This window comes from Mastigoproctus giganteus, chromosome 12 (genome assembly GCF_048544385.1).
Source record: "Mastigoproctus giganteus isolate SK-2022 chromosome 12, ASM4854438v1, whole genome shotgun sequence".
NCBI classification, from domain to species: Eukaryota; Metazoa; Arthropoda; class Arachnida; order Uropygi; family Thelyphonidae; genus Mastigoproctus; species Mastigoproctus giganteus.
The window spans coordinates 48,844,438-48,866,383 of NC_143586.1; the positions used below are offsets into that span (position 1 = coordinate 48,844,438).

Below are 21,946 nucleotides of genomic sequence, written 5' to 3' on the forward strand. Positions count from 1 at the left end.
GCTGCATAAGCTTGCTTTCTTGCATCAAATGCCTCTACTAATGCATAATGCTAATGCTAATCTGGTAAGTATGGGCTTGGCACACCCAGGGTCCTGAGCTGGATATCATCATTCTTCTCTTTCTTGGTGATTCCTTTCTCTCTCTCTCTCTCTCTCTCTCTCTCTCTCTCTCTCTCTCTCTCTCTCTCTCTCTCTCTCAGGGTTAATTTTTTTTTTTTTGCCTGATGCAGCATAAGCCTCAGGCTTCCTTGTACCATATGGCTAATAATAAATAATAATAAAAACATGTAAAATCTATTAAAGAAATGCTCTTCAAGTTTGTTCAGCTCTAAGGGCTGGAGAAAACTAATACCGTGCTTACTTTCAGGGTGTCAGTCATCTTTTCTTAATTATTTTTCCTATTTACTTTAAAACATGATAGGGAAAAAATTAGTGCATAATTTAAAAAAAGCGTGAAATACTAAACCAGCACATGTGTCAACTTATTGAATAATTATTATATCATTGACATGCACTGGCATACCAGCTGGTACATATGGCCCTTGGTTTGATTCTTGAGGATGCATGATTCTGTGAAGGTGTGTAGGACCTGAACACTGCATTTTGCCATTAAGGCCTTGAATGTAAAGAATGGTTATGTGAGACCTACCCCTTGGGATAAGTGTGTTGGTGGGCAAGACCTTTACTGTGTTTTTTTTCTTGTTACAGATTTCATTAGTATATACAATCTTAGGCCCAGTACAGTTTCAATAAAGATTGATTTTGTCATGGAAGTATCTCAGAGTGACCATAGCTCCCTCAGGAATAATTTGTATTCTCAATTTATATATTTGTAAATGTACAACCACTTCTGGTTATTGGTATCGAGTTAATGGTTGCAAAAGTCCTCCAACTACCATTAATAATTGCACGTTAGTTTTTCATCATATCTCTAATAACTTTCACTTATGATTGTACCTTTGTTTTATGGAAATTTCTAATTTTGTTAAATTTATTTTTCAGCTTTTTAATTTTTTTTTTTCACTGATATTAAAAGAATGCAGCTATATTAGTTCATTTTCAGCCGGGTTCGAGCCCGTGAGCCACCAAATATGGAGGATGTGGAAAGGTCAGGGAATGAACTCTGCATATCTCCGGAGCAATATGGCCTTAGTTGCTAATGCTCCTAAAAAAACCAAATAACAACATCATTTTCAGGCACAGAGCTGTTATATGCATTTTTAATCTGTGATAGGATAAATATTTGTTTATAAATATAAATAAATATATAAATAAATATTTATTTTTGTTTGTTAATCTGTGACAGGATGTATAAGTTCTGATCCTGCTGGAATTTGTGACCAGCTCAGTTTTCATGTTAGTTACAGCTGTGAGAACTGAAGCATAGAAATATGTTGCCAAATGCAGTGTTGAAGGGGCATATTGATTTCTCAGCTTATGTCAGCGTTCCATAAGTTCCAGCCTTTATATGCATGGATTGATGCATTTTCTTATAAGACTTGCACCAGGTTTTTTAATGTAAAGTTTTTCTGTGTGTGTAGGAGGTGAAATAATGGGTGAAATTCATTATCTTATTGTTGCCCATTAATGCACAACAGGTAAGATAATGAATTATGAAAATGATGCATCTTGTGAGGACAGCAGCTAATAGTATCTTTAAAATATTTGGCATCTGCCAGTGTTATAGTTTTTAACTAATTTCTTGATTAATTATATGATTAAGAAAATTAGCCTTTTAATCTGGAAATGTGTACTCTTTAAAATAAAAAAATATGCATACAGTTTAAAAGTTAATAGTCAACATTTTTTTATTTTTATATAGCCATCAGCATGGAGGAAAGTACGGAATATTCTTCATTGGTCACCTTTTGTTCAAACATACAGAAAACATAAATATCCTTGGGTTCAGCTGGCTGGTCATCAGGGTAAGCTGTTTCACACACTCTCATTCATCCTTTTGTTTCTTCATCTAAATTTGTATTTTCATGAATAATGATTAAAACTATTTTTAATAAAAATTAAATTTTTTTATTTTAATTAATTTTTTAAATTTTAATTTAATTTTTTTTAATATACACAGCTTTCTAGATTAAAATGGGAAGAAAATAATTTTTACAATGGTGGGGATTTTAATTTTATTTTATTTTTTATTTTATTTTATTTTATAAATTTTATTTTTATTTTTAATTTTACAATGGGGATTTTAATTTTATTTTAATTATTTATCAGCTAGTCGTTTTATTTTGGGATAGATAGTCGTATTGAGGGAGCAGGGGATTAACTAATATCCAACACACCTTGTAAAAGAGATCCAGATCTTAGCTGCTATTGAAAAGTTGTAAAATAGAGAATCCTGGTGAGGTTGTTTGCACACAGCTTGTGCTTGCTCCTGTTGGTAGATATTTCAGCCATTGAAAGTCAGGGTGGAGGCATAAAAGCAAAGATTGAGGCAAGCACCTTATATCAAAAGGTGTCCCAAAAGGTTTTTCTTCTGAGGAATCAGAGGCTCAAGGGAAAATGTGGATATTGAGTATGAAATTTTTTAATCATTAATATTGACAATTAATGAGTATGAATGTATGAAAATGTGATACTCTCTGTCTCTCTACAGAAAAGTATGTGAAAAATTATCTTGCATTCATTGATAGTTTCTGATACCCACTCTTATTTGCTTACTAGGACTTCTGTCCCCTGCTTGTTTCACTAGCTGGTTTCTCAAAAAAAGTCAGCATAGTGAATGTAGTTTTGAATGTTTTGATGAATTTTTACAACAAATTTTGTATTTGTAGGGGTCAGTTAAATAAAATTAAAAGATAAATTAAAAATGTAAAAATGCAAATTAGCTTATTTTTTATTTTGAGGATACATTGCTGAAAACTTTGTACACAATATTACAAATTATATTGAATTGATCTCTGCAAGAACTTTGTCACCTTTAATTGAATTTTGATGCCAGTTGTAGTTCTACTTTGGGACAAGAGCTTTGTTAAAACTGACTGATCAGTTTATTTTAATCTATGCAGTTTAATGTTTTCCCCTGATTTTGATTTTGTTTCTTGATTTTCCCTTTTGATTATCATAGCAAAAGCTAATTGTACAGGAAACTGTTTTTTTATTGAGAACAAAAAGTAAATTGTGGCCAGCCTTCATATTTGGTATTGTATGAGAAATTGCGACATCATTGCCGTTTCTTGTTGGTTAAGATCAAACAGTAAATGATTGCTTTGTTGACTTTCTAAACAAATGGCTTATGTTACAGAGGCTGTTTATTAATGCAGCTGCTATTTTTAATTTCAGTCCTTATGGTGGTGGAAAGCTAGAGAGCAAAAAAAAAAAAAAAAACTAGATATTTGGGTTGATAGCATAGTATTGTTGCTTCATTGTCTGTCTCATCCCAATTGGTTGTCAGCAGCTAATGAGCATCCTGAGCTATAATTAGCTAACATCACTAAAATCATGCCCATGCCTCAGCATTAATTATTCATAAAAGCATAATATAGAGAAAGAAAATTTTTTATTGTTACACAGAATTATATCCTTCTCAGACAGTATATGTGCATATAGTGTAACAGTTTATCATATTATTATAATATCTTTATAAGAATGATTGAATTAAATTGAACTGAATTTAAATAGCATACAGAGAAATGTTTATCCCATTAATTATACTTTTCTTTCTGTCTTTCGAAGATTTCATTAGCATTTCTTTCTTAAAATTTAAGTTAATTTTGTTTCATGTCTCTCAATTCAGTGACTCCCAGAAAATGATTCTTTCCTTTTTTTTCCCCCTGGTGGGAAGACTTTGAATCTGTTTCAAGAAAAAAGCTTCTCTTTGTATTCCAGGACAGTCATACAAACATGCTATCACATAACCTTGATGATCAAAGAACTTCCTTTCTAGACATACATGATGATCAAAGAACTTCCTTTCTAGACATACAATGTCCAGAAGGATGTTTAAAGTAAGCTTTTGTGGATTTCTGGGTGGAGATTTTCTCGGTACCTACTCAAAAGCATTTTTGTCACAATATTTACTAAAAATTAAACAGATTAATTTTTTCTCTGTCAGTTTAAAATTTATGGATTTTCATAATAAAAATTGCTTATTTTTGAAATAAATATACTACACTGCATTGATGGACATAAGAATTTATAAAACTTTAAAAATTATATAGAACATGTAATGATGTTGTTCTAAGGACAATATAGTCATTGAAGAAATGGTACAGGAAGTACCATGAAACATCTGAGAATTATCTCTGAGCCCTTTAAGAATTTAAAGACATTTTATTATGCAGTCTGAAGTGTTTAATTTAATAGATGATCCATACATTTCAGAACCCTTTGCATCTCTGATCAATGGCAAATAACTTAAAAACATTATAAAAATCAACAAGCACTTATATGTGTTACTGTTATGAATGTAAAGAAAATAAAAGAAAAGCAAGGAATTGCAGACAGAGAACAGAAGCGTAATGGTTGTCTTTTATGCTGGAGAAGGGTGAAGCCCTCTTGGCTGCAAGTTGAGTTGTGCCAAGGGTGTGTTAGGGGAGAACTTGGAGATAATGCTAACTATGGCTATGTTGTATTTTCCTTGAGTAGAGTGTCTAGTTGGCAGATGCTGAGAGATCTGGAATACCGCCTACCTTGATCTATTATGCCGCGTTTTTGGTCGAGAAGAATTGGGGAAGGACTGATCATGTGGGAAGAAGCCTGTCTTATTAGTAGCTATAGGTTTTTATTGAGAAAGCTCAATTTATCTCTATTATTGATAAACAAATGTCTCTGCTATATAGTACTTAATAGCAAATGTATTTTATGTAAAAAAGAAGATTTTATACAAATATGCATTTAAATAAAATTGAAATAAATATGTATATATATTTTTAGGAAATTTTAAATCTGGTACTCATGGCACCATTTTAAAGAAATCTTGTGGAACAGAGGCATATTGTCTTCAGAAATTAATGAAAGATCCCATGAAACCATTTGTTCCTGAATACAAAAGAATTATAGAAATGCCAAATGGCCAGAGTATCCTTTTTTTTTTTAGAATTTTTTTACTGTCTAAGTCACAATCAACAGTTTATATAGATTTTAATATTTTCTGTTTTTTACAAATATATATGTCTTCAAAAAAGTATTGTGCCACAGAGCAAAATGGAAAGAAAGGAAATAACAGGTTGCAGGTAAAAAATATGTTTAATGCTTACTATGAACAAAAAACACAGGTAAAAATATAGGAATGTAATACATAGGAATGTAATACACCTCCAAAAGTATGTAATACATACTTTTGGAGGTGAGGGCATCCTTCATCAGTTGTCACCATTAATGCACAAATATACAGAACGTCATGTGCATGCCATGGCAGTCATGTATGGTGAACTGCATGCTACAGGTGCAGATAACAATTAGCTGTTAGAAGGAAATGCTTGCGGTTGTAGCTGTAATGCCTGGGAACATTGTAAATTTTTGTTCATAGTAAGCATTAAATATATTTTTTACCTGCAACCTGTTATTCCCTTTCTTTCCATTTTTCTCTGTGGCAATACTTTATTGAATATGAATCCAGAGCACATGGGCATTTTTGCTTTTATATATATATATATATATATATATATATATATATGTCTGTTTTGATACTTCCCTGATTTTTAAGGAATCAAAATCAGTTTCTGATTGTGGCAGTTATACATATTGAGATCTGTTGTTAAGTCTTGCTTATACTAACTGTCTCACTGAGTAACAGAGCACCTGTAATAAAACAGGTGCTCTGTATCTATAAATATGTAGAGATGGACTATATATGAATTGAAAACACCTAAAACTGCTGTGTTCTTTGCTTTCTTTCTTGCTAAGGCTATTCAGGTATCAGGTTCAGTATAAAGCATATCATAATTAGCTTGTATCCAAATCCCCAGTTTTACTTTCATTTTACACTAAAGCTCACACCACTTATTAGGATATATTAACAAGTTGTTAATATATATCCCAACTTAATTTTGAAAAATCTAAAACTGTCAAACTTGCACCTTGCCAGCTGTTGGCCATTACTTTCTTTCTTTTCATCTCTTTGTGCAGTTATTATTGCTTCTCAGCCTTTTGGCCAAGAAGCAATGATAACTGTGCTCCAGAGTGAACCCTTGTTTCACGTTGCTTTTTACACTCTCTTATTCCATTGGTATTTCCTCTTCTGTATAAGGTGCACTATAGCCATAGCAGCTAATGCACCAATAAACAACCATACCACACACATACCCTTCTGTATAAAAATATGCTCATATCCAGCCAATTTCTAGAAAGGGTGAAAAACTTTCCTCCCTTCCAGTTATTGTCTTATTGCACTTAATTTTTTTTTCAAAATAATGCCGAAACCATCAACTGCCAGCTCTTATATTATCTTGAACTCTTTATACAAATCACCAGTATGAATGCCAAGTGCTGATTAATTGATGATATTTTGATTAATATTACTCATAAATGTACAGATTAGATGGGAAAATTTTGAAGGATCTCAAACACTTGCTCCTTATATTTTAGGGCTTTTGGTTATTATTTTTATTATTATTATTATTAGCCAGATGTGCCAAGCCCATACTCACCAGATGTGAGCCCCTGGAGTTCTTATATTTGGCAAAAACATTCTAAATCCCAGTTATTTTGATTAGAAGGGATTTAAAAGGACTTCTGAATCCTGAAGCTTCTATCTTATGGCTTGCAGTTTGAAAGCCATTAAAATTTAAGTTTTCTTCTCAACTAATACTGTAATTCTCTGAGGATCTGTTTTTTTCAACCACCCTTTTCTTCTCATATATTAATGACTTGCCATTGACTGGAAATCTTATTCATAGTTTTGCTGATGATGGTACATACCACTTTCCAGTTCAAGAAATTCTGTTTTGAATAAATATTTCTCAAATATCTACTACGAGTTCCTAAAATGCTGATTTTTATTGGAAAATCTCTATTGCAATCCTTATCAACTTTCCTTAAGTTGAAGTCTATATGAATTTGATGCTAGTGGTGGATTTCAACATTCTATTACTCTATGTACAACCTCTGGTTTGGCTCCAATGTTATCATTCACTGACTCACATATATGAACATATTTATATGTAAGTCACTTATAAATATGTTCATATCAGTAATTTTCCAGTGGGGAGAAGGAAACTTAGCTAACCTCAATCCTAAATCCCCATCCTGTCTTATTTCTTGAAAAAAAAAAACTTGTGCTTAATTTAAACAACACTCAAATTTCCAGAGAAGATTACATATCTTTACAGGGGATAACTCTGAGTAGAGTATTAGTAAAGGCATATGATGCAAGAAAGCAAGCTTATACAGCATCAACCCAAAAAAAAAAAAAAAAACCTTTCCCATTTCACCCATCCATTCGCTCCAAATGTTTGTCTCTAGTTCTTCCTTGAATTTATTTAAGCTGTCAACTTCCACAATGACAGATGAAAGTTTGTTCCAGCAATCAACCACCCACTGGCTAAAGACAAATTTCTGCACATCTATTCTACAACTCTTTCCTCAATTTGAATTTATGTCCCCTTAGGCAATTAATCTGAACAAGAGGAATAATCCCATCAATCAAGGCCTTATACACCTCACTCAGATCACCTCATAGGTGCCTAGTCTCCAGATGCTGAAACTTGCAGAACCTTTGTCCATTTACCAATCTCATTGCCATTCTCTGTATTCATTGCAGCAGTTCTACATCCTTCCTAAAATGAGGCCTCCAGACTTGTACACAGTCCTCAAGGTGGGCCTGACCATTGCCTTATACAATGGGATAATCACCTCCTTATCCTTGCTAGAAAAATTCCTGTATATCATTGACAAAACCCTATGACCTGCTCTGGCATCCCATCTGCACTGCTCAGAGAACTTCATATCTGACTGCACAATTACCCCCAGGTCTTTTTCATTCTCCTCTACTCTGAATGTAGTACCATGCAGTTGATATGTTAATCTGGGGTTACTGCTACCCATATGCATGCATTTGTCAATGTTAAACTTCAGTTGCCACCTCTCAGCCCATCTGCTCATCTTTTCTAGATCCTGTTGCAGTAGCGTACTATTATTAGTGTCATTAACAACCCTGCCTACCTTCATATCATCTGCAAACTTGGACATTAAGCATGATATATTTTCATATATATCATGCTTAATGATATTTATGAAACTCCACTAATAACATTAGTCCACGAAGAGCAGTGTCCATTGATTACCACTCTATCTTCTCCCACTCAACCATCCCTTTATCCATAGCAGCAATTTCCCCTTAGATAAAGGCAAATTCTAACCTTTCTTGGTATATCACAAATATTGCTTTTATTGAAGTGAAAAAATAAGCTTTTTAAATTCCTACTATTAGTTCACACTCTCCCTATATATATTTATATATCTTGTTCAAATTTTCAATCGTTAATAAAATACTTTTTATTCACCCACTCAAGTTCAAATACATTTTTTTAAACTTGTAGTGGTTGACACTTGATGTTAATACAGTTTTTTCAAATATTAATTCATTAATTAAATTTAATTAATTAATTTTAGTTTTATATGGGAGAAAAAATTTCTCTTATATAAGATATTTAGCAGGATATAAATTTAGGAATAAAATTGAAATCAACAGGCAGTAGCTGAATCGGTAAAATGCAAGGATTTCAGTATTTTTCACGTGAAGGTGAAGAATGCGAGTTCAATTCTTGCGAAAATCAATAATTTTTTGATAAATTTTTGAAGTCGAAAGTTCGTTGTTGACCTAAGTAGGAATTGACTTTAAAAAATTTTTTTATATTACTTGTTTATTTATATTTTCACCCTCACTCTAACCTCTCATCTAAACAGTTGCTAATTTTTTACAAATCACAAATCTGCCCTCACATGGAATGTTGTCACATATCTGGAGCTGCATACCCAAAACATCTCTTAAACTACTAGACTTATTTTAGCAAGGATGTAGATTTGCTTGAGCGTGTACAGAGAAGGGCAACAAGATTGGTGAGGGGAATGAAGGGATCCTCTTACCAAGAGAGGTTTAAGTTCTGCAAATTGCAATGGCTGGACACTAGGCACCTGCACGGTGATCTGATTGAGGTGTTATAAGGCCCTGAATGGGTGGAGCATGCTGAATTCTGATGGGATCCTTCCACTTGTTCAGATTACGAACCTAAGGGGGCATAAATTCAAATTAAGAAAAGACAGTTGTAGAATAGATGTGCGGAAATTTGCCTTTAGCCAGCGGGTGGTTAATTGCTGGAACAAACTTCCATCTGTCATTGTGGAAGTTGATAGGTTAAATAAATTTAAGGAGGAACTGGACAGGCATTTGGAGGGAATGGTGTGTGTGTTTTTTTTTTTTTTTTGGCCGATGCTGCATAAGCTGATACACTTGCTTTCTTGCATCACATGCCACTACTACTACTACTACTACTTAATCAAAAAAAAGAGAGTGGTCCAGTTAAGTTTTGGCTAGAATACTTTGTGTATTTTTTACATACAAAAAACAGTAAAATTTGTAAATTTAAATATTAATTAGAATCACATCAGTATGAATTTTAGCATTCCTCCAATTGATATTCACTTTTGATCTTAATCATTAATTATTTTTTAATTGGAAAAGTTTAGCCAAAAAAAAAAAAATTTCTTTATGGCACCATGCACATGAAAAAAAAAAAAATAAATAAAATAAATACCCTTTACTGTCATAACTTTCCAGAGAATTTCAATTTCCTTCTTTTTTTATTTTTTTTTGCCCACTTGCTATGCAGAGATTTATCTGTACAATATTTAAGAAATATATATATATATATATATATATATATATATATATATATATATAAATTTTTTTTTTTTTTTGTATAACAAGTTGTTTCTAATGATATATTTTGATCTTATTATACAATATAATGTCAGCATTAAAAATGAATTTTTAAAGCTTCTCATTTTGATTTTGAATAACTTCCAGCCCTTTTTTTTTTTTTTTTCAAAAACTGATTGAAGTAAAAGTACTAAGCACTTGCTGTTTTTAGTGTTTTTTGCATGTCGTAGATGGTTAATGATTCCACACTTATAAACTCTTTCCTCCTTATCACACAGACCTTTGGTTTCTGATGCATATCTTTTCTTCAGATATTTAATTGCGTATTGTTCTTCAGAATTCTGCCATCAGTAAGTTAACATCCATTCGCAGTTCAACTCCAGACTCATTAAACTTTTTGTCTTCTTCATTTATCCCTTCTACTTCTGTTCTTTAGAATACCCTTCTTTTGCATTTCCTAAAAATTAGTTAAAAGAAATTCAAGAAATTTGAAAATTGAATCAAGCAGCAACGGTTATTTGGAGCTACCAATTATGTGAGGGATTTAGTATAATATTTGGAGTATCTATTAAAAAAAAAAATGAAAAATTTAGAATATAAGTAACCAGTGGTATCCATGGCTGAAATTATGTTTAAGGCCAGTAAATCATTTTGGGTATTATTTTTGAAAACTTTCTCCCAGACATCCTTCTGTATGGACTCATATTATTTTGTCTAGGGCCCACAAATTTGTAAATTGTCTTGGGTTGGAATCTGCATTCACTTTAGAAAGTTTACTATATTATATAATATATTATATTATATTGATATATTATTCACTACTTTGTATAATGGGCGCCTCCGTAGCCAGGTGGGAAGGAGCAGCAGTGCGTAGCACATGCTTCTTGATTAGACCGGGGTTCGAGCCCGTCACCACCAAATACGGAGTATGCGGAAAGGTCAAGGAATGACCACCGCATATCCCGGAGCAATATGGCCTTAGTTGCTAATGCTCCTAAAAACCAAATAACAAACAAACTTTGTATAATATGTGTTAAACAGCATATCCAAGCATTGCACTTTTATCTATACAAAATGTGAAATTAAGAGTCTGTTGTAGCTGATAGGTTGAACACAAGAGTAGAATAGTAAACATTTTAGTTGACTATGATTTTAGCTGTTAAATATTGTGCTGTTCTTGTAAATACCTCTGACCCTACATAATTATCCCAGATTATAAAGATTTTTTTTTTTTTTTTTTAGTTTATATTTTAGAAATATGACTTGTCCACTTTGCCACTTTGTATTAATGCATTTCTTAAACAATATTCAGAATTTCTAGAAATGGAAGATCTTTTAGCTGATTTCATAACCCCATGTGTCATGGATGTGAAAATGGGAGTTAGAACATACTTGGAGGAGGAGCTTGCAAAAGCAAGAGAAAAACCAAAGCTAAGGAATGCAAGTAACTTTGTGATTATGCATTTTATTAATTGTTTTTGTTCATTACAAATAACACTAATTTATGGAACAGATCAATTTCTTGTGCCTGTAGACCAGTTGTACAGTTATGTTGGAAATTGAAAAATAAATGCCAAAACGTTGGGTGAAACACATTATGTGAGGAAGTATTAACTAATTATAAAGAATAAAATGCTCTATTTGAATAATGTAATTCATTGAGACATACTAATTATATCTGTGTTAACATATAACCCCACAATAAATGGATCAAAAGTTAATGACTGCTATTATGAGAGTTTCAGAGGTCGGTCACTTCACTGTTGTGGAATGGCAACAGGTATATATATACAGTAATACCCCGAAGTTACGCAATAGGTGGGTCCGATGAAAAATGCGTAAGTCGAATTCGCGTAAGTCGGGGTATAACTTTGCATATAAATACATATAAATTTTGTTTAATTGGGACCAAGGACTAAAAGAACACTAGTTTAGAAGAAAAATATTTAATAAAATTGCAGTTCTTTATACATATTAATACAAAATATGTATTAAAAAAATAAATGAGTTGCATAAAAAAGTTATTTCGATGTCAATGGCTTCATAAGATCTAACAAATTCGTCTGACGAGAACAACGCTTTCTTTTTTTCACGCAGAATTTCTTCATAGCAAGCTAATAATTTTTTTATTCCTTGCTTTGTAGCTATAACACGTTCTTCGTTGGAGTCTATGTGTTCTAAAATTTTTAAGCCCTTTTCAATTGAGCTGAGACCTTCTGTCAAGCTTGCAATTGTCATGTGCTTTTCTGGTGGAACTGGGTATGAAGTGTCGGATACTTCAGTGACGTTTTGCTCATGCATCTCTATGAGCTCGTTGACATCATCACCATTGACTTCCAAATCTAAATGCCTGGTAAGATTAACAACTTCTATCACATGAGCGACATGATCAGTTTCTGGCGTTGTTTTCGTCTCGTTTTTGAAAAAAAATGGACAAAGTTTCTTCCAGACACCATTCAATGTTTTTTTGTGAATTTCATCCCAAGATTCTTCAATGATTCTTACGGCACCTAAACATTGAATTGTTTCCAAAAGTCTTTAACAGAAATTTCACTATTTTGTCTCATAGCTTCATTCAGACGTGCAAACGAATGCCTCGTGTAGTAAGCCTTGAATGTTTTGATGACTCCCTGGTGCATCGGTTGATGTTTGGAGGCAAAAACACAGCTTTCACACGTGGGTCGAAATTAAATAGGGTGGCAGGAGGGTGACCGGGTGCATTGTTAATAAGAAGCATCACTTTAAATGGAATCTGTTTAGACTTGCAATAACGTTCGATTTCGGGTATAAAGTGGTGACCAAACCAGTCCTCAAAAACGGAAGCTGCCACCCAAGCTTTACGATTTGACTTCCAAATCACTGGTAAGCTAATTTTAGATATACATCAAACGAAAAAAATCTAAAACCACGTAACTCCGAGTTCGCATAAGTCGGGGTAGCGTAAGTCGGAGTATTACTGTATAATAGAACTCAAACATATGTTGGTTTAATTATGTTTATTTCTGATTTGGAAATATGTATACATAATGGAGTCAAATGTTTTATGGTATTTTCTTACCACTTCTTTAGTGATTGCAAAGACAGCAACTAAGGGTTATTATTGTGGAATTCTTAATAATTCTAGTAGAATTAAATTTCTAAAAATTTTAGTAAAGCAAACTCAGATCTAATTCAAAGAATTTTGTTGTAAGGTTAATTTTTATTTAAGTAAATATACTAAGAAAAATAAATTGAAAATTCACTACAGAACTCTCAGTGGTATTTCACAATATTTTGTTTGGAGTAGTGAACTACAATAGTAGTATGAGTGGCATCTTATTATTATAAGTGAATAATAATAATAAGTAAACACTTACCAGTTGTCTTTGAAATATCACTATCACAAAATATCACTTAAGCCTTATATTGCAACAGTAGTATTACAAAGACAGTTGGTAAGTGCTTACTTACTATTATTATTATTTACTTATATAAAGATTAATCTTAAAACAAAATCCTTTGAATTAGATCTGAGTTTGATTTACTGAAAATTTTTAGAAATTTAATTCTGCTAGAATTGTTAAGAATTTCATAATAATAACCCTTAGTTGTCTTTGCAGTCACTGAAGAAGTAGTAAGAAAATACCATGAAACATTTCAATCCATTATGTATACATATTTCCAAATCAGAAATAAACATAATTAAACTGACATTGGTTTGACTGCTTTATTATCTTCAAAAACAGTTTATCTATGCATCATGCCACTCAAAGAATATACACTGCGCTGCCACTTTATTAGGTATACCCCTGCTGTGCACACAAATGGTTTGTTGCACAATGTTGCAAGTCACGTGACCACAGTTGTGGATATAAATGCAGCAGAACAACCTTTCTAGTATCAGTTAAGTGTACAAACCATAGCAAGAATGGGGAAAAGGAGTGATCTAATGGACTTCGAATGTGGCATGGTAGTAGGTGCAAGACATGCTGGATGAAGCATCTCTGAAACGGCAGTTCTAAATTTTTCGTGCACCACAGTTTCAAGGGTGTATCGAGAATGGTGCAATGAATAGAAAACATCCTCTCAAATGCACTCCTGTGGAAGAAAATCGCTTGTTGATGAGAGAGGTGAGGAGGATGGCTAGAATTGTGCAAGCAAACAGACGGGTACTATGTTGCACATCACGTCAGAATACAACCTAGGTGCGCAGAACAAAATATCACAATGGACCACTAGTCACACTTTGTTGCGAATGGGCTACAATAGCCAAGAGCCACATTGCGTACCTTTGTTATCAATGAAGAACAAGAGAGCATGCCTCCTGTGGGCACAGCAACACCAACACTGGACTATCGAGGATTAGAAAACAGTTGCTTGGTCTGACGAGTCGAAGTTCCTGGTGCATCATGTTGATTGAAGGCTCAGAATTTGGTGAAAACAACATGAATCCATGGACCTGTCCTGTCTGACAACTATTGTGCAAGGTGGTGGGGGCAGTGTTATGGTGTGGGGAATGTTTTCTTGGCACACATTGGGTCCATTGATACCCATAGGTTCACGTGCCACATCATACCTAAACATTGTTGCTGACCTAGTGCATCCATTCGTGTTGACAGTTTATCCTCAGTCAGATGGTTACTTCCAGCAGGATAATGCATCAGTGCACAAAGCCTGAATCACTATGGAATGGTTCCAGGAACATGACAATGACTTTTCTTTGCTGCAGTGGCCCGCTCAGTCTGCAGATCTCAATCCTATTGAACATCTTTGGGATGAGCTGGAAAGGACTGTTTGCTGCAGGTCTACATCTCCGTTGAATCTCAAGGAACTGCGTGACACACTCATGTCTGCATGGTACTCCATTCCTACGCATTTTCAGCATCTTGTTAAATCCATACCTAGACGAATTTAGCCTGTTTTGAAGGCTAAAGGAGGCCCAACATGCTATAGGTAGGTGTACTTAATAAAATGGCAGCACAGTGTATATCAATTTAATACCAGTGATGAATTCTTGTCATGCATAACATAATATTACTTTTGATAATATCAGTACACGTTAAGATGATTTTATTACAAAAAACGAGATGGTACTCTGGTGGGTCGGCAGTGATTTGTGCTATTGTCACTTCTCCGGTTGGCTGAAACAATGCAAGACAGATGTCGACGGCCACGTTCATCCACCATCTTTCTCCACCCACAGCGCTGTCCACAATGAGATATTATTTCAGAAATGGCATATTCCCGATACACTCTTGATACTGTCAAATGGGAATAGTTCAATTTCTGTACCACCCCAGCAATAAAGTGACCCATGCGTTTGGGCACCCACTATCATCCCTCTTTCAAAGTCAGTTAACTCACGACGTTTATCCATACTGACATTGAATTACTGTCTGCGTGCGGAGCCAGATTTAAACTTGTTGTGACGTAAGCTATAAGATGTATGAGGCCCTTCACCGGTTCACTGTGACAATATTAAAAAAATAATAATTTTTAAGGTGAAGTGAGGCCCTAAGCTGTAGCTTGTTTAGCTTATATGTAAGTCCAGTCCTGTCTATGTGAATACAGTGATGCAGTGTACCTATATATCTGCCAAGTGCTGTCACCCCTCTTGCACTAGCGAGAGGGATGACAGTGTCGCGTTGCCCAGGAATCAGGTATCCCATGAATTTCAGTGTAGAAACTTTGATTTGAGACCCACAGGTATTCCTTCTTTAACTTTTGTGTACTGGTCATTTGAAATTTCTCACTTTGTAATGAAATCCTATTCATCTTACTCATCACTTTCACAAAACTCTTCATTTGGCCATATTTATTCTAAAGAGGTGAAAGGAAAATCTTCATTGGATGCACTATTGGATACTGTGCATTACTCATTCCTGACTCATATATGCTTCTTTGAGGCCAGTCATGTGTGATATAATGGTTGCAGTAGAATGGCTGTTGCATAGGAAACAACAATATTTTTTGAATCCTCCTTGCAAACTCATTAACATACCAATGACTTTGAGGTCACTACAGATATTCCATTAATAATGAGTGCTGTCTTGAACTGCTTTGAGTAGTGTTTACGTGTTATAGTATGTCTCTTTTAGTTGAAGAGTGGGTAATGGGGATGGATGACTTTAAGTTTCCATTATTCAAGGGAACTGCTTTCAAAGTTTGCTGTGAGAAATTAATGAAGAGGTGCCATTCAGATGTAATGTGCATTCATGACAATTCCTTGAAAACTTTATTGATATCATGGCAGTAGCGGAACAAACTGTTTACTGTAGCCAAAATTTGGCTTATTTTTCAATAATGAGAGACTTTGATATTCTTCTTAACCAAGTGTTTCTGATTTAGACTTGAGGTTGAGAAGTTCAGCTTTTTCTTTGAAGAGGGCTAGATTTCTAATGAGGTCATTCAGTGCTCATCTTGGATAAACATTTCTGGCTCTGACTTCATTGGGTGTGTACTCAGATCAGCTGAAGCTCTCAGGTTTCTGCCAATCACACTTCATCTCATTCCATTTTGTCTTCTAAAGAATCTGGTCCATGCTATGAGGTTACTGGTATTGGTATATTGTCATCATAAGAGATTGCTCTCGGCATTGAATCTTGATTTGGATGAACAATCTTGTGCTTATTCTTTGCTGAGAATCCAGTTATATTTATATTACAAAAGTAGCAACTACCATCACCATTGTGGTCTTTTGGCTCCCTCTATATCATGGGTATGGCAAATGGTATTCACTTTTTCCTTTGGTTCAACCAATCACACAATCCATTTGAACAAGCAGTACAAATAACATGTGGCGCTCGCACCTTATCCTGATCATATCTAGAGGACAGACAAATTATAACAGGAAAATTTTCAGATATCCATTGTGAGTGTATGTTCCAATTTAGTTAGGAAAGAATTGCACACATTTTTGCACTTTTGAGGTGTGACAATAAATGTTTCAGTACACCAGATGAGTAGCATAATTTACTTGAAACAATTTATAATCAGATAATTAAATTATGAAATAACAAGAATATAGATATATTTAAAGAATTAACTTATGAATGTATAAACAATAATAATTATATATATGTAGGTTGGCTGAACAGCGGCTTGGGTGGTATAAGCATTCTCATCATATTCATGTAATTTATCTCATCATAAATTTTTGGAAAACAGATTTGGAATTAGTATCTAAAGACCTATCTAGTGTCTGTGTGTATATATATATATATATATATTTTTATTTTTATTTTTTATTTATTTATTTTTTCTGATGAATAATACTTGAACTATGTAATAAATCTTTCATTGTTGGTGTACAGGTATACCATATGTCCATTTGTGTAACAGTTTTAAGAATGATTAACTTTATTTTTAAAGAAATTATATAAAATATTAAAGGTTAAAAAAGTTTTCAAAATATAACAAACAGTTGCCTTCATTTCAAATTGCTTTATTCTTTTTTTTTTTTTTTTTCCTGAATGATATATTGAGTGTTGTATAAAGTAGGTCATTACCTGCTTTGGTAGTGCTGATCTGGTGTTATTGCTGCAATTAAATATATGTTATATATTATTTATAATTGTATCCATTATAAATGGTAAAATAATGGATGGCTTTGCAAACCTTTATTCCAAAAAAAAAAAAAAAAAAAACAAATTGTGAACATGGTAAACCCCTTGTCTGTTCTTCTGAATTTTTTTTCATCTTTCCAGGAATACATAAAATGAACATTTTAATTTAGTGTTTGAGCTTTACTATAACAGAGTTGTTGTATAACAGATTTGTTATATCTGTGTAAACAGTTCAGCTGATTATAACCTCAATCAAAATTCTGAGATAAGAATTTTTTTATCACATATTGTACCTGTATGTAAGTCTGCAGACAGGTATAATATGTGATAAAAACCTTTGGTAACCTACCAAAATAAGGGGGGTAGGTAGGTGTGATATTGAAGCAGACCAATAGATTTATATCCATGAAATAAGTATAAAGTTAAGCATCATTATTGTATTATTTAAGAGTAAAATTTTCTTAAATTTAAAAATACCCATGATATTTTTAAGTTTTAAGGAAATTTTACTCGTAAATGATACATTGATGCTTAAGCATTTGACTCTTAATATATATACTCAGTATTCATAATTTTTCCTTTATCACAAAAATATTCTGCTGTATCTTTTAATTAACAGTGCTGTGCATTATTCATAATTTTTAAATAATTATCAGTGATTTTTATTATTGCAGGACATGTATGAAAAAATGATTAAAGTGGATTCTACTGAACCTACAACAGAAGAACATGAGTTACAAGCAGTTACTAAACCAAGATATATGTTATGGAGAGAAACAATAAGTTCTACATCTACTCTGGGATTCAGAATTGAAGGAATTAAGGTACTTCTATTTTTTTTAAAGAACTAGACAGGTGGTGGACAAATAACAGAAACATATTAAAAGTCAGTTAGTGTGATGTTAAGCCACAAATCAAAAAACCATATTTACAAGACCCAGAAATATTATAGAGTTCTCAAATCTGGCAATACCACAGTTCCCTAAAATAATAAATGAATTTGTGCACTTCCCCAATGAATAAAACTAATCATTTCATTTGGATCAGAGTTGATCAAGAAATAAATAATAAAAATTCCATTTACTTTTAGTAATTAAATTTTAATCTATATATTAAATAAAACAAAGATAGAACCTTATGGCTTTATAAATTAAAACCAATTCAGAAATAAACAAAAAACAATCAAATTAAAAACCTGAAGCAAACTTTTAAAAAAATTTGTGGTCTATTTCTAATTTGATTGCAACCCACAGTTAGCATTAGCAGAGGCATATGATGTAAGAAAGCAAGCTTATACATCATCAACAAAAAAAAAAAAAAAACCATTCCCATTTCACCCATCCATTCGCTCCAAAAGTTTGTCCACTTCTTCCTTGAATTTATTTAAGCTATCAACATCCAAAACAACAGATGTAAGTTTGTTCCAGCAGTCAACTACCTGCTGGCTAAAGGCAAATTTCCGCACATCTATTCTACAACTGTCTTTCCTCAATTTGAGTTTATGCCCCCTCAGGTTTGTAATGTAAGCAAGAGGAAGAATCCCTTCCCTTCAGCATTGAACCTGCTGAAACCATTCAAGACCTTATACACCTCAATCAGATCACCTTGCAGGTGTGTAATCTCCAGATACTACAATTTGCAGAACTTAAGCCTTCCTTAGTAAGAGCACCCCTTTGTTCCCCTCACCAGTCTTGTTACCATTCTTTGTATTCGTTCTAGCAACTGTGTGTCCTTCCTAAAATAAGGCCTCCAGACCTGTACCAGTGCTTAAGGTGTGGCCTGACCATTGCCTCATACATGGGGATAATCACCTCCTTATCCCTGCTAGCAAAATTCATGTACAGTGAAACTTCTCCTAATGGACACCATCGTTAACGGACATCTCTCTACAACGGACATTTTCAAATTCCCCAACTCACCTCTATTGGTTTTAACGTGTTTGCAGCTTCTGTCTAGCGGACATTCTCTGTAACGGACGCGGACAGGCAATCTGCACTGTTTCGTTTAGATTAGCACTTAATTTGATCTCCCCATAACGGACAGAGGGCGAACTTACGGCCCTTTTTCTAGGAACTTTTCTTCCACGTATTGCCTCAATCGTGTGTTTATTTTCTATTTCCGATTCTCTGAATTTTATCAAGGTTTACGTCACGGTTCTAAATCCTTTTTCAAGAATTTTAAGGCACATGTAAAACTTCTGATGAATTCGGTGTGTGCAGGGAGGGGGGGAATATGGTCGGCCTTTCGTCTTTTCAGTTTCAGTTTTCAGTTTTGTTCAGTGTCGTGTGAAGTGCACAATGTCTTCTCGTAAACATTTAACTTTAAAAGATAGTCGAACTGATTAATGCGTATGATCGGCAAAAAAATAGTATTCGCACTCTCGCTGCAAAATTCAAAATCGGGAAGACGCAGGAAAAAAAAAAACCTGATCATTTCCATGTTGCCAAATTTGGCAACACGGAAATAATCAGGTTCAAAAATCATTCCCGAAAACTGTTGGACTTCAAATTGACAATGTTATGTATGAGTGGTTTTGTCGCGAACGTGCTAAACAAATTCCCATTAATGGGCCTATTATTAGGGAAAAGGCTTTGGAGGTTGCGAAATCTATGGGAGTAAATGAGTTCAAAGCTTCTGTGGGATGGCTAGACAAGTTCAAAACTCGGCATAAAATTTCTTGGAAAACCGTAAGTGGTGAAGGTGGATCTGTTGATACTGGGGTTGTAACAGAGTGGACCGTCAAATTGGAAGATTTATGTCGTGATTTTGAAGCTAAGGATATTTACAACTGTGACGAAACCGGATTGTTTTTTTAAAGCTCTTCCTGAAAAAACAATGAGTCTTAAAAACGAAAACTGCCAGGGCGGAAAAATTTCTAAGGAACGCTTGACTGTACTATTGTGTACAAATATGCTGGGAGACTTTGAACAACCTCTTGTTATAGGAAAACCACACAATCCTCGTTGTTTCAAGGGCATAAAGTTGAATCTTGAATGTTGGTTGGAAGTCTAATAAAAAAGCGTGGATGACACAAGATATCATGAGCGAATGGATAAGTCACTTTAACCAAAACATGATTCGTCAAAACAGAAAAATTATTCTTTTCATGGATAATGCTGCATCTCACCCGCACATTGAATTGTCCAACATTCAAATCGTTTTTCTGCCACCAAACACATCTGCAGAGTGTCAGCCCTTGGATCAAGGGATAATAAAAAATTTTAAACTTCACTACAGAAAACGTGTTTTAAGACATCTCATTGCAAACATGAACGATATAACATGTGCGAGTGACCTTGCAAAGAAAATCAGCATCCTAGATGCGATTCAATGGATTTCCTCTTCAGTAAACACAATTAGAAAACAAACTGTCGTGAACTGTTTTGTAAAGTCTGACTTGTCAAACGCAAAAATTGAAGTGTGAACAGCAATGTGGAGCACCAAGAAGAACAAGAACTTCATCTATTGATAATGTACAATACTTCAGCTACAAGTGACCCTGGCTACAAAGATATAGACTCGAACCTCACTACAGAAGATGGTGCTCTAGATATCAACTACATTATCATTGATATTTTTCAAAAAGTTCCTCACAAGGATGAAGAAATGGAAGGAGGTCATTATGTCGAAGAACATATTAACGACGAACCACTGATGAAAATAGAAGAAGCGCTCATACAAATCAATCGTTTAAAAATGTTTTTCGCCGCTGAAGAAGATACTGAAGGACTTTCGATGGTTTCTTCACTCCAAACAAATGTTGAAAACAAAATTATCAGCCGGAAGAAGGTGCAGAAGAAAATAAGTGATTACTGTATGCATTTTTCTTAAGATAAAGTCATAATATGCATAGCACAATTGTATATATATTATTTACGAAAATATTGTGCAAAATCTGTAAATAATTTAATTTAATTTTACATTAAACGTTTAACGATTTTTCTTTCTTTTTTTTTTTTTTTTTTTTCTCCCTCAGACTTCTTGTTAGCGGACACTTCTCTCTAACGGACACATTTTCATTCCCCATGGCTGTCTGTTAAAGGGAAGTTTCACTGTATATCATTGACAAAGCCCATTACCTGCTCTGGCAGCCTGTCTTCTGCTCAGAAAACTTCATATCTGACTGCACAATTATTCCATCTCTTTTTCATTCTCCACTACCCTGAGTGTAGTACCATTAGAGGTCTGCATGGGCCTCAGTTTTTTACTTTTACCCGGCCCAGAGTCTAGGCAACCCGAGCCCGAAAGTCTAGACAGTCTGGCCCATCCCAACCTGACCAGAGCCCGAAATTTTTTTTTTTCAAAGAACCGATTTTTAACCCATCCTGATTGAAACTTTTTATATAAATAAAATCGAGCATTACTTTGAAGTTTCATAATAATAAAAAAAATAATCTTTCAGATTCAAAATTCAGTATTAATAATTATATAACAATAATAATTATCCAAAATAATTATCAAAATATATAAAAAAAATTATACATTTTCAATTTACCATATTTAATATAATTCCAAAACGAATATCTATATCCACCTCTGCTTAATTTTAAAAATTAGAACTGACTGT

At 33.7% G+C, this 21,946-nt stretch overlaps 1 protein-coding gene across 2 annotated transcripts in view; it reads left to right on the plus strand.

Annotated features, from left to right (window-relative positions):
• The window catches only part of IP3K2 (Inositol 1,4,5-triphosphate kinase 2), a 173,226-nt gene that overhangs the window by 125,723 nt on the left and 25,557 nt on the right, over positions 1–21,946 (plus strand). For both annotated transcript variants that reach the window (XM_090386819.1, XM_090386820.1), the window contains 4 exons: positions 1,823–1,925; positions 4,891–5,034; positions 11,148–11,275; positions 18,054–18,203. In XM_090386819.1, coding sequence (XP_090242945.1) covers positions 1,823–1,925; positions 4,891–5,034; positions 11,148–11,275; positions 18,054–18,203 — 525 coding nt within the window. The remainder of the gene's footprint in view (positions 1–1,822; positions 1,926–4,890; positions 5,035–11,147; positions 11,276–18,053; positions 18,204–21,946) is intronic.